The sequence below is a fragment of the Epinephelus moara genome, chromosome 2 (assembly GCF_006386435.1).
Source record: "Epinephelus moara isolate mb chromosome 2, YSFRI_EMoa_1.0, whole genome shotgun sequence".
NCBI classification, from domain to species: Eukaryota; Metazoa; Chordata; class Actinopteri; order Perciformes; family Serranidae; genus Epinephelus; species Epinephelus moara.
Window position 1 is genome coordinate 22,952,603 of NC_065507.1, and position 14,714 is coordinate 22,967,316.

General features: G+C 42.7%; 1 protein-coding gene across 6 annotated transcripts in view; it reads left to right on the forward strand.

Annotated features, from left to right (window-relative positions):
• LOC126402421 (syntaxin-1A-like) overlaps nt 1-14,714 on the forward strand; it is a 93,542-nt gene that overhangs the window by 20,877 nt on the left and 57,951 nt on the right. For all 6 annotated transcript variants that reach the window (XR_007571173.1, XR_007571174.1, XM_050064395.1 and 3 more), the window contains exon 2: nt 4,478-4,555. Coding sequence is in view for 4 of the 6 variants with exons in the window: in XM_050064395.1 (XP_049920352.1) it covers nt 4,478-4,555 (78 nt within the window). In the remaining 2 variants the exon portion in view is untranslated. The remainder of the gene's footprint in view (nt 1-4,477; nt 4,556-14,714) is intronic.

Below are 14,714 nucleotides of genomic sequence, written 5' to 3' on the forward strand. Positions count from 1 at the left end.
AGTGAGCACTTCTCCTTTGCCGAGATAATCCATCCCACCTCACAGGTGTGGCATATCAAGATGCTGATTAGACAGCATGAATATTGCACAGGTGTGCCTTAGGCTGGCCACAATAAAAGGCCACTCTGAAATGTGCAGTTTTGCTTTATTGGGGGGGTCTGGGGGGGTCAGAAAACCAGTCAGTATCTGGTGTGACCACCATTTGCCTCACGCAGTGCAACACATCTCCTTCGCATAGAGTTGATCAGGTTGTTGATTGTGGCCTGTGGAATGTTGGTCCACTCCTCTTCAATGGCTGTGCGAAGTTGCTGGATATTGGCAGGAACTGGAACACGCTGTCGTATACGCCGATCCAGAGCATCCCAAACATGCTCAATGGGTGACATGTCCGGTGAGTATGCTGGCCATGCAAGAACTGGGATGTTTTCAGCTTCCAGGAATTGTGTACAGATCCTTGCAACATGGGGCCGTGCATTATCATGCTGCAACATGAGGTGATGGTCGTGGATGAATGGCACAACAATGGGCCTCAGGATCTCGTCACGGTATCTCTGTGCATTCAAAATGCCATCAATAAAATGCACCTGTGTTCGTTGTCCATAACATACGCCTGCCCATACCATAACCCCACCGCCACCATGGGCCACTCGATCCACAACGTTGACATCAGCAAACCGCTCACCCACACGACGCCACACACGCTGTCTGCCATCTGCCCTGAACAGTGAAAACCGGGATTCATCCGTGAAGAGAACACCTCTCCAACGTGCCAGACGCCATCGAATGTGAGCATTTGCCCACTCAAGTCGGTTACGACGACGAACTGCAGTCAGGTCGAGACCCCGATGAGGACGACGAGCATGCAGATGAGCTTCCCTGAGACGGTTTCTGACAGTTTGTGCAGAAATTCTTTGGTTATGCAAACCGATTGTTGCAGCAGCTGTCCGGGTGGCTGGTGTCAGACGATCTTGGAGGTGAACATGCTGGATGTGGAGGTCCTGGGCTGGTGTGGTTACACGTGGTCTGCGGTTGTGAGGCCGGTTGGATGTACTGCCAAATTGTCTGAAACGCCTTTGGAGACGGCTTATGGTAGAGAAATGAACTTTCAATTCACGGGCAACAGCTCTGGTGGACATTCGTGCAGTCAGCATGCCAATTGCACGCTCCCTCAAAACTTGTGACATCTGTGGCATTGTGCTGTGTGATAAAACTGCACATTTCAGAGTGGCCTTTTATTGTGGCCAGCCTAAGGCACACCTGTGCAATAATCATGCTGTCTAATCAGCATCTTGATATGCCACACCTGTGAGGTGGGATGGATTATCTCGGCAAAGGAGAAGTGCTCACTAACACAGATTTAGACAGATTTGTGAACAATATTTGAGGGAAATGCTCTTTTGTGTATGTAGAAAATGTTTTAGATCTTTGAGTTCAGCTCATGAAAAATGGGAGCAAAAACAAAAGTGTCGCGTTTATATTTTTGTTCAGTGTAGATAACAATCAGCTGAACATTAGCATGTCCCTGATGTAAAGTAAAGGTAGTTATCATGGATGTATTAAACAGTTAAAGAGGGATCAATTGTTAAAACATCCATGGCAGCCCATTTACTTGAGTGAAAATTGCCCCCCAACTTATAATACGATGCTTTCTCTGGCTTCCTGTACTCTGCACTGCTGGACTAATGCATGCACATTAGTGTCTTTGTTTGGACAGACCTGCTGACTGCCCACACATGTGGGTGTATGAAAATAATATCTCGATACAACTCTTTGTGGTTTTTAAATATTAATTGGACCTAATTGTTTAAAGATTGTTTACATAGTGGTTTCTTTTTTAAAAGGCAGTGCAAGGCAAGAACTCCCAGAACATCATGAAACCTGCAACGTTTGACAGCGATGGCTTTTTACGAGGGATATTTGATTCTGGGTTGTTGAGGATTTTTAAAAGAATATTTTGACTTGGAAAGGTTAGGGGTGGCTGGCGATCAGAGTTTGCCTGTTGATAAGAAGGAGACATCAATAAAATCCTAATTAAAGTGGCTGTTGTGCATCATATGAGATTATGTAGATTCCTCTGTGTTCTGTAGTCAAGGGCTGCGATTAATGATTGTGAACTTTTGGGGATGAGAAAAAGGAGAAAATGAAAACTACACTGCCTCTCCACAGCGCTGATAAGCAAATGGATCTCATAGACTGCTAATGGGGAAGTGAATTAGCTTGACAGAGGCTAGATGAATGAGATGACGCCGCATGAGATCCCTGCTAATGTGGTGTAATGGCTGATATGTGATTAAAAATGACCATGTATGTCAGAATTAATCATTGGCTAGATGCTGTAAAGTTTGAGAAGCTGTAACTTTTTAAGATGAACAAGTTGAGCTGTAAAGTTTCATATTTGGATGTTGGAAACTCTTTTGGCTTTAGACAGACTTTACAGGCCTTAAAACAATGTTTGAGATGACATCAATGAATAGTAATTTTGTTACAGTTTGCGTTAGAAATGGAAAAGCTTGCCACATATATTTTGTTTCCAACCTGTTAGAAATCACAATGCATTCCTTATTTGTTGAACAATTTCACATCTTGCTGATGTAAATAAACCATTTTGCAGCAGCAGAAAATGCAGCAGACTTTATTTTTGTTGTTGTCATCTAGTGTAATTCATTGATAGTGACAGCAGATACCGCTCTACTTTTTCTTTGATTCTGAGCCATCCTCTTGCATATATTTGCTTCTCATGTTATACATTTAATGATTGGACATATGGGGAAACATTCATTTTCTTGCTGAGAGTTACTGTGTCGCCTGGCCAGCCCACTCTCATTCCCAAGTTGTCAAATACCAATGCTTTGTCATGGCCTTCTGCATGTGCTTATGATGCCGTTGATGATGCCCTTTGGTATTGCTGTGAGACGTACCTGGCTTTCAACTAAATCCAATGTAAACCCATCTGTGGATATATTTGATGCTCAGAGCAACTGCCATAAAATAAAGAGCAAGACAGTCCTTGTAGGGTTGGGGTGAGGAGTGATGGATGGGTTAGACAAATGCCATTCTCGGAAACCATCGGCTGTATTCAGCGTCTGACTTCCGGCAGACGGCGATACAGCCTCTGGGGGCAGACCCCCGATTTTTTGCCATTTTTCATTGATTTGGGCGGAGGAGGCGAATTTCTGTTTCCGACTTCCGTTTATATAAAAGTAAATATGCTGAACCATTGCGATGGATTCAGAGTTTGCAGTGACGCCAGTTATGTTCCGCCTCGTTAGTTCACCGCAGGGACTGTTTAACCTGGCAACAACTGCAGCCGGCTCAAACGTGATTGGTCAATATCACGTGGACTACAAACAGCCTACAACCGGAAACCAGGGCTCTTCTGCTCTTCTTCCGGAGGCAAGATCTCCGGGGTTTGCCTACAGACTCTACATTCACTGAATGTAGAGTCTGTATAGAGACTAGACAAATGCAGACTTTCACCCAGGACACCGCTGTCAGTGTCCGGTGTGAAACTGAAAGTCAGTGCTGTTTTAACATAACTTTACGTAACTTACATCCGTCCATCACTTACTGATGTCACTCATGTCACGTATTTACGACACATTACATACTTATTTTAGCCCAAAACAGAATGTTTTCTCTAAAGCTTACCAAGAAGTTTTTTTTGCCTGAATCTAATCGCGACAGTTTGACAACTTTAACCACATGCTACAACAAGTTTCACTCAGGCGACAACTGTTAAAGGGTGTGTCTCATGGAGATGCCAAAGGGTGCCTTTAGTGTTGCCAAAGGGGCAAGAAAGCATCAATATTTGACGACTTGGGATGAGAGTGCCTTGCATGTAACTCAATGTAAAACCACAACATGTTCCTTTTACACTTTGGTTTTAGTTCAGTTTTAGTTAGTCGACGAGCTTTAAAGGTGCTGGTCAGTGGATTTTGCTAGCTTAATAAGACAGAGCCAGACTAGCTGTTTGTCCCAGTAGCCAGTCTTTATGCTAAGCTAAGCTGACCAACTCTTAGCTATACTTCATATTTAATGAAAAAATATAAAAGTGGTATCGACCTTTTCATCAAACACTGTGCTTGTTTCACAAAATATTTAACTATTCCTTCAGACTGGAATGTTTCTGTATATGAACATGCTGGTGTCTGAGTGTGCAGCCTGGAGTGTTTAAAAGTCAAGGTTTTCTCTGCCCTTAGGTCCTAATTCAATAATAACTTGCTAATCACTCGACCTGTGGTTCTAATTACAAGTGTCATTAAGTTCTCGTTTCTAATCAGTTGATGGGTGAAGAGGTGGGGTGAGTGTTAATACTGTTCTGTCTAACCTTGAATGATGTATCACATGGTCCAGTCTGGTCATGACGAGTGTCACAGTCAAACAAATGTACTTTCTTTGGGGTTATATTTCAGTGAACATGTTCATAATTTTATCTTTCAGCTAACATGATTTTAAATGATGATTTTTGTGTGTCCAGGGGAAGGAAACGACAGAGGAGGAGGATGAAGTCGCTGTGGGGATGGACAAAGGCTTTATGGATGAATTCTTTGAGCAGGTTTGTTACTCTCAGAGTCCTGATCTTTCCATCTTTCTCTGTCAGTCATTATTATTCCGAATCACACATTTACCAGGTTGAGAGAAGGATATAACTGGCCATTGTAAGAAAAAAAAAAAAAAAAAAAAGTCCAGCTCACACTGCAATCTGCCTGAGTATCATTTGCCTCCTGATACTGAATCTAATCGTGTTGGTTTTTCAGAGCTCTGTAATCAATCTACTCTCTAAATCACAGATATGATTTATAGATATTGACGTCGTTGCTGGTGTGGCATGGATCGTCATGTATTTTATTTCATTTGAAATGGCCTTTATTGATTGAACAACACAACATTGATCGTCCTGTCCAGCTCTACATAACAACATTGGTGATTTAACTTATTTCTTTCCAGTCCCTCATCTTATGTATGACTCATGCTATATGCACTAAGCCTGCGTCTGTGTATGCATTTGTGAGTGTTTTTTCCTGTACACGCTGTGCACATGTGCTGGGAACACACTGAACATCATCATGGCTCTCAGAGGGGGGGGGCTCCATTTTTAATGGGCCTGGGACATACTGTACATCACAGTGAGTGGTGTAGAGAAGCAGGATAATGTAGCTCAAATAAGAATAGGGCAGTGGGAGACTTTGTATTTTCAGTAGAATCCATGTTTATCATAATTTAACGTGTCTTTCCAGCCCTGTCACTAGAAGAAAATGTTGGGATTGTAAGGAGTCTGCAAACCACAAATATGGTACAGGTCATATGTATCATATCAGTGTTTTTAAAGGGACATAATATATAAGCTGACTTTGTGACTTCGACAGCAAAACTTGTTGTCTTTAAGCAAGTCATTACCGTTTCCAGCAGCTTTTAGGTACCAAACATGGGTGTTTCTAGGGAGCTCTTGCTGTGGATTTTTAGGCATGAAAGATTATTGTGTCATTACAACGCCATCACTGGTTTTCCTGCCAGGATAGTAGCACGAAAAACTGTTGTTTTTATTTAGAAATTGCTGCTTTTCCTGCTAGGATTGTGCCCCCAAATGTAGTGTTTTATGCCAAAACAGGATCTTTCCCTAAACATAACCAAGTGGTTTTTGTGCCTAAACCTAACCTTACTTAACCACAGCACTGTTGAAATGTAAAGTAACGAATCCATGGTTTGCAGAAATGTGAGATGCCAACATTTATTCTGGTGATCGGGTTTGTCTTTTGTAACCAGTTACTTATGAGGCAGTCCTTTTAGTTTTTAAAACGTCTCAATCTATCAATTTGTGTACACGATGGCTTCAACTTTGAAGTATTTAAATCACCATTGCAAATGGTGCTACAAAGGTAGGTCGAATGAGGTTGAATGCCATTTAGCAACATTTGTAATTTATGAAAGAGATGTGACAATCAGCACTTTGATATGTGAGTTTTCAAAGCAACACGAGACAACAAACACATCACCGAGAGAATCATCTGTGACCGAGCTGCAGGTGCATCAATCAAAAACGCTGTGAAGACATTTATTATATCAAAGAGAACAGTCTCAATAATCATGACAACATGTGGGAAATACAGACAAACAGCATCAATAATGGGACGCAGCCGTCACACACTGTTACTAATCAGCAGGCATGTAATGGACATGCTGTATATAACAAAGGACTGTGAAATGGAGCTATGTGGTAGTTCAGGCAGGTATAGAATCATTTTAAACGTTTCATACTCCTCCAATCATATATGACCACTAATCCAAGCAACTAGGCAGCACACAAATAGATTTGGTGCTCATTTATTCTGCTCAGTGCTGCTTCCATGCAGCTACAACTGCCGCCTGCTTCTCAGCAGTTTAACTCCCCCCACCTCTCCCGCCCCCTTTTGCATTAGCATTTAGATTTCTCCATTCAGTTACGAGTCCAATAAATTTAAGTGTTGTGTACCGCACACTCTGCTCGGTGTTTGTGAGCTTCGAGGCAAGTCTGTGTCACACTTGTGCAGATTCATTTCGCAGCATCGCTGGAGCAGAGCCACACCACTAAACCAAAATGTGCCCCGTTATTGTAATGAATAGATAACACTCAGAATGAGTATCCTAATATATGACTAACCTTTATAGAAATGTTTTCAATGGTGCCTTATCCATTTATACATCCATTTACAAGTCATCTATCCTGCTCATAGTTGTGGTGGAGACAGGACAAACAGAGCAGCCCAAATGTCCTCATCCAGAGAGGTTCCTCCAGAAACCCCAGTCCGGCTGGGAGATTGAATCCCTCCAATGTGTGCTTGATCTGCCTGTAAGCCTCCTCCCAGTTGGTCATACCTTTAGTGCCAACATACTTAAACTACCTTAACTGGCTCCTTTCAATATTAAAGGGGGCCTATTTTGCTTTTCCCCATTTCCTGTCATATATGTATAATATGAAAAAAGTTATTTTTTACCAAAGTTACCATCCGCAGCTTTAAAGAGACACAGCTTATGGGAAAAACAGCTTTTTTGAACATTAAAGCATGTAAATATGTTATACTAGAAACTCAAAATACAAGCATGAACCTGAAAATGAGCATAGTAGGTCCCCTTTAACTGAATGAATCAGACACGGTCTATATAGCCGCGAGTTGCTAAAGATTCGATGTTTGCATTTAAGGGTCAAGCAGTCCATCACTTATGGAGTGAGAAGCATGTGGTCAGACTTAAAGGTGTTGATCTTCATCATGACAGCATCACACTGAGCTGCAAACTGTTTCATGGTACATCAAAGGTCAAAGTCTAATAAAACCAAAAGGACAACATCATCTGCAAATAGAGGAGATACCACCGGAATATCACATTGACTGCTCGTTCATATTCTGTCTATTAATATTGAAAAAGAGGAGATGACTAAGTACATGCGTAGCAAGTTAAATGCCCACATTGCACATGCTAACATGTATGAAGTGCAGATGTCTCCAAGCTGTCCCTACAACCCATACTCCAGCAACACAAGTCCAGATCTATAAAAACACATTTCAAAATTTCTTTTTCACATTTTGAGTGTAAGAAGTAGGTTTTGCACCCAGGACTAAAAAATCTCCTGAGTTTGAGGTTTGGCAATCATTACAGGGGGTAATACATGATATAACTTAACAAAATGACTCATAAAACCCTGAAATTATGTGATGTTTTAGCTCTGAGGGAGCACTGCCGTCTTCAGTCATTTGTCTCCTCTCATTTCTGTTCTGCCGCTGCTTGTCGCCTCTGACAGATTGTCTGTATCCATCCCAGATACTGAAACATACATCTCTTTATCTGTCTGGAATTTCAGTCTGTTACATCTGCCTCAAGTGAGAGAGTGAAAAAAGAGGAGGTAGAGCGAAGAGACCAACTCAAAGAGAGAAAGAGAGATTTTGAAATGAGAGTGATGTGGAAAACTTAGACAGCAAAACCAGAGAGGAGGAACGGGCACATGTGACAGAGGGAGATGTAGATAGTGAAGGGAGCATATTAAGGGAGCAGAGGGAGAGAAGGAGTAATCAGGCTCTCACCCTGACTGGGTGCGTTAATTAAGCTTTCAGTAGTGGAGAGATTGCTGCAGCCCTTTGTCCTTCACTCACACCATGAACATTACCCTCAGAGTGTGGATGGTGATTTCAAAATGTCTTTGTGGCATTTTGTGCAACCGTGCATGTGTCTCTTTCTGGGTTTGTTCCATAATGTATGTATGAACCATGTATTACATTGTGCAGCTGGTTTATGATGTCAAGTCAAGTTCATATATACTGTATATAGAGCCTAGTATCACAAATCGCAGGTTTGCCTTTAAAAGGCTTTGTGTGTAAGTGTGTTCATGTGGATGTAATTACCTATATTGCAATGAAAAGAGAAGGCTGCATTTCATAATTTTCAAAAAACTTCCATGAAGAAACCAAAATCAGTTAGACATTTTTTCCTTTTAACAAGTCCAAAAACTTAATAGCTCATGCTTCTGCACCATAGAATTATATTGTCATCCAAAACCTCTGTCACTGTTCTGCATTTTTGGTCACCTGTTCACTTCTGCCTGCCCAGTCACCTTCCTCCCATTCAGTAATTTTCCACTCATCCTGGTTTCCTGCACCTCAGCATCAGTCATGCCCACCTCATCAAGGCAACTCCATTTCACCTGTTCCTGATTACACAGTATTGTATATACCCCAGCCTCACGGATATGCCAGATTATTCTTCGCTATTCCCATGCAAGTATTTCCAGCATCCACCATTAGACTGATTCCTCATGGCCGACCCTGCCTGTCTTTGATTCTCCTGCTTCGTCTGCTTCTCAGTAAACTTTTCAGCCTTCTGTCCCTGACCATGAGCTCTGCATTCCACATTTCATTCTGCGGCATGTTTATCTGCCTGTGCTAACCTATGCTGAGGAGGGATTGGCCGTGTGACGGCATACACTGGCTTTGTGTCACGGAAATCACTCACTGTCATTGCTGGTTCCTCAACTCCTCGCCTGGCCTGAGCTACCTTCTGCTTGCTCCCCACTTGTGTGTTGGCCCCTTCCATGTGCTTACCTGGTTTTGGATCCTCTGCATGCCTGATGACGTCTCCTACCTGCTCTAGCATGGGTCTCCCCTGGATACTACGACTTCTGGGAGGTATTCAATAAGGCCAAGGTGACATCTTTACCTCCGCATCGACTTTACCACTGTGCCATCAACCTGCAGCCCATCACATTTCTCCCAAGTGACACCTGTACTCCCTCTCTGGAGAAATACATACATCAATGACTCTTTCGCTGCTGGCATCATCTGGCCCTGATCATTACCTGCAGGAGCTGTTTTTTTCTTTGTTGAAAAGAAGGACCCACTCCCCCTCATTTCGTCTGCCATTGAGCTGCTGCAGGGAACAACTGTCTTCACCAGCTCTACCTATGTAATGCCTGCCACCTGTTTCACATCTGGGAGGGGGAGTAGTGTAAGCCTTTAACACCCCAACAGGCTATCACGCGTATTTGGTCATGCCCTTTGGTCTGACCAACACCTCTGCAATGTTTCAGGCCCTGGTTAATGACGTGCTGAGAGACATGCTATATTGGTTTGTGTTCGCCTTCCTGGACGACATTCTTATTTTCTCCAGGAACCGAGAGGAGCATTTGCACCATGTACAGACCGTAATGCAGTGCCTCCTGGAGAACTCCCTCTTAGTGAAAGCCAAGAAGTGTGAGTTCCACACCCAGTCTGTCTTCTTCTTGGCTACATCATTGCCCAAAGGAACATGCAGATGGACCTTAAAAAAGAGTCAGCAGTCGCGTCCTGGCCTGTTCTGGCAAAGAGGTGCAACACTTCCTTTTAGCAGAAGTTCATATGCAGCTACAGCACCATGGCCACCCTCCTCACTGCGCTGATGTCGTCCAAGATACCATCCACAACCTCAAACCCCGTTTTATGTCTGCCCCCATTCTCCAAGTACCTGACCCTGAACCGCAGTTTGTTGTTGAGGTCAGTGCATCATATATGGGGGTGGGGGCTGTCCTGTTACAGCGTGCAGCCGCCAATCAGATGCTCTGTCCCTGTGTCTTTATCTCCCACACTTGTTGCCTGCTGAGCAGAACCATCACAGTGGGAATTGGGAGCTACTGGTGGTCAATGTGGCATCAGAGGAGTGGGACCACTGGCTTGAGGGGACCAAGTAGCTTATGACTTCCAGCCCCCCCTCTTCCTTGCAAAAGGGAGAGAGGTCACCTGCTCATCTGTTCAGGCCTTTATCTGCCATTGACACCGAAACTGGACCCGAGCCTGAGCAGCATTTCTCTGCTTAGCTGACCTGTACTCTGTCTCTGCCAGTCGTCACCGCATCAAGGTGCTGGTCTATCAGGCTGGTCAGAGAGTGTGGCTCTTGACCTGGAACCTTCATCTGAGGGTGGAGTCCAGGAAGTTGGCTCCCCTTTGAAATCCAGAGCGTCATCAAACTGGTGGCGGTGAAGTTAAAGCTGGGAGGGATGAGGTCTTGAAGAGAGGTCCTGGGTCCTGGCCCGCCACATCCTTGATCCTCAGCTCATTGCTGACTTTTATCAGCGGCATCCTGATGAGCCAGGGAGTACTTCAGTGCCCGCTGGTTGTGCCAGGAGCCTTTACATCCGTCTGAGACCTCCGACAAAAGTGGGTCCTCATCGGACGATGAGGATTCCCTCTCCCAGTTTCATCCACCCAGTCTGTTGAGGATATGAACTTTGAGGGGCTGTCCTCACATAAGGATGGTCCATGACATTTCTAAAGTTCTTCAGATGAAACTGGCTGCATTCCCATGGAAACTGTGCACCCTGCAGTCCAGCACTCGTCTAAAACTTTGCTTTCACTTGCCCCTGCAACAGCTGCTCCTCTAATCAAATCCATTAATCAGATCTGATCAGCTTCATTTGTTCCAACCACAAACTGAGTGGTTTAAAACTGAGTTTTAAAATGAATAGTTTGGAGTGGTTGAATCACTCCAGATGGTAGCCGCTGTGACGTCTTTACCTTCTACCATGTTGCTCAACAGGAGGTATGACATCTGATGCAGGCTGTTTGTAGCCACACTTCCTGGCCTTCAGTTCGCATGTATTAGAATGAATATGCACCGTATGTTGGTAAGTTGTCTTTACTCTGGCAACTTTGACAGAAGTGTGTACATGTGCGAATCTGCAGTATGTGATGCTTCGCTGAGGCTCCACACTTAAGCTGTCATAAACTAAGCTGCAACAGCTCATGTATCTGTTGCATGTTTTAAAGGTCTGGTGTGTAGGATTTAGGAGGATATGTTGGCAGAAATGGAATATAATATAAGAAGTATGTTTTCTTTAATTTATAATCACCTGAAAAATAAGAATTATCATGTTTTTGTTACCTGAGAGTGAGCTGTTTGTATCAACAGAGGCATGTTTCTACAGTAGTCTGGAATGGACAAATCAAACACTGGCTTTAGATACAACTGTAAACACCCAAGTTTGCGGTAAAGAAGACATTATGTCCATGATTTGTCCATTACCCATTGCAAATTTTAATAAATAAGGATCATCGTATAGTGTTAATGAAAGGGATTTAAAGATCATCAGCCTTATCTTTATGTATTTGTCATACTCGCATATTAACACCATCACATTTGTCTGTGCTCTTCTTACATAGTGTAGCAAGGTTTATTTCATGCCCCCAAAATCCTTCATCAGATGATGCAAGAATGAAGTGAGCAAAAGCAAGATAAGACTCACTGTGGCCCCAAGCCTTATAATCATTCTCCTTACCAGATAAGAATTAGACTGTTACTTAGGTAAAGATTAAAATAAGATGACAAAATAGGAAAGCATTATTTTTTCTTGCTGGTGAATGCATCACCATCTGCAGGATTTGGCTGATTAACAGGAAATTTGTACAAGATAGAGACAAATGTCTTGGTTGATACAAGGATTCAGAAGAAGTTCTAACAGCGGCAAGTGTCGGTGTGTCTGTTTATTTGTTTTTGCATGTCTGAAATTGGTTTTTCTCCCACACCAATAAAATTTGCCTGATGTCTTATGAGACCTGAGAGACGCACCGTGACTCACTAACACATGGTCTCTAAACCAAGACAGCTCAAAGTGGTTTCATCTTGTGCTCACTTACCATCTCTGTTGCTTTCTTCTCTCTGTGTTCTTGTCTCACTTTTACTTTTTAACTTTGTCATCTCTCCCCACCTGTCTGTCTTAGATTTATTTAACTCTGTACTCACCTCAGTGTGCCTTCTGGATTCCCCAGTGGTCTCCGGAGCCAATTATGTTGTTATTAAAAAAAGCGGATATAATCAGTAGCTAATTAAAGAGATAATGGGAGAATAATGACCCAGGCTGAGGGGAGGAAAGCTCAAGAATGTATGGATGGAGGGAGCGCAGAGCTGTGAGGAGTGACAGAGGAAAGTGGGGGTTGCAAATGGAAAAGTCAAACCACTGATATGCACAGCAAAGAAGGATGAAGGGAGAAGGTGTAGCAAGTGTAGAGGGTGAGAAAGTGATCGGGGGAAGGTGACAGACTGAGATGAAAGTAGATATCGATGAAGTCACTGACAGATGTGACCTGCTGCTTGTCCAGCTGTTACCCGAGCCAGAGGCAACACAGCTGATGCCGAGGGATGTCAAATCTGTATCTTGGTAGCAGATGATGGTGTGCTGTACAGTTAATGCATGTGATGCACCTCAAGGGTCAGTTTTCTTTAATGCATCTTTTTGAATCCTTTATTTTTAAACAAGTTGCCACTTTGAGATAGGAATCTTTTTTTTTTCTTCAAGAGAGAACTATGGAAAAAAATAATATACAGTTTAAATACAGACAGACGCACATTATACATATTTACACCTAGGAAAAGCAATTACAAATGTGATTACAAGTACACAAGTACAAGCTTTTAAAATGTTTGAATAGAACAAGAGAATATAACTTTACTTTTTTTGGAGCTCATTTCCTTGTATGCAGCATAGTATTTGATGCCATGTGTTCCAAGTTCAGTGGTAGCAAGAGATACAGCTAATGTCAAGGTGTCCTGAGACCTGACATTATTGATGTGCCCACTGGAATAGTTTAACATTTTGAGAAATATGTTTATTAACTTTATTGCCGACAGATGGGTTCAGAACACTGTTATCAGTGTGTTAAATGCCAGTTGTCATTGGCATTTTGTGGTTTCAGTTTCATTTTTGTCAGGTTTAGGCACCAATAAATGTGGTTAGGTTAGGAAAAGCATCATGGTTTGGCTTAAAAGGACATTAAAGTATGTCCTGTGACATATATCACATGACAAAAGTCATATACGTCAGACATCACAGTTAAAATAACACAACAGGACATGAACCCTGGTCTCCTGGATGAAAATCCTGTGTTTGTTTAACCCAGTTATTGCCAACTGGTCCAGCCACGGGGTTTCAGATTTCTCCTTAGTCATTTCCTCAAGGTCCACACAGTGCAGTGTATTCAGCGTCATACTTGCATCTGGCCATGTCTTTGAGGTAGTTTGCTATCTCTGTCATATAGCTTTCCGTTAGTCACTCACTCTACAGCAGGGAACAGCACTTCAAATAAAAGCTCTGCGCCAGAAATTCATTATACTTCAAAATAAAGTGTGTTTTTTACAAACTTGACATGTTGGCGAGTCACTTGCGGTCCATTTAGAATGGACCCACTCGTTTAACCCATCCACCATTCCAGTCAGCTCACTATGTAGACTTTCTTGCTCTTTATAATAAAGTCACATCACAATAAAGATAATGGTGGTGCGCATAAGTACAGTGGCTCTTTGCTCTCTCTTTGGTAGCTACTGGTGACCTTCTACTGCTCCACATTGGAGTGTTTAAACATACTGCCTCACAGTTTGGTATGCTGGCTGCACAGCAGTGGACAAAAAAGCTTTACAGAGGGTCATTAACTCAGCCCAAAAAAGTACTGGCTGCCCTATTCGCTCACTCCAAGACTTTGCAAACACATGCTACCTCTCCAGAGCTCAAAACACTGTTAAAGACTGCTCTCACCCTGGCCAACACCTGCTCAACCCCCTGCCCTGAGGCAGGTGCTACAGGTCATTAAAAACTCGGACCACTAGACTCGTGAATAGTTTTCTTCCCAGGCCATTCTCACTCTCAGTCAATATACAAAATGAGCAGTTGTAGTTGTAGTAGTAGTGCACTCTCACAGCAACAATCTGACTATATTTTATTTCTACGTGGTAATAATTGTTGGGATTTGTGCAATAACTACTGTCGTTCCCTGCTCTGTTTCTTGCCTTGTCTCTTGTGTTCCATTTTGGATTTCTTCCCTGACTTCATTGTGTTATCCCAGTTGGTTTTCACTTCAGTTTTGGTTCTTCTTTCTTTTGGACAGTCACCTGCTTGTTTTTGGATGTTTTTAACCAGCTTCATTAAAGCTTGTCTTTTGTTGCCTACTGCTCTGCATTTGGGTCCTTTCCGGAACTGATTCCTGACAGTAGAGCAGGGAACAACACCACAAACACAGACGAACTGACAAGGTGCAAAGGGAAACACACAGTATATACAGTGCCCTCCAAAAGTATTGGAACAGTGAGGCCAATTCCTTTATTTTTGTTGTAGACTGAAAATATTTGGGTTTGACATCAAAAGATGAATATGGGACAAGAGATCAACATTTCAGCTTTTATTTCCAGGTATTTACATCTGGATCTGATACACAACTTAGAAGATAGCA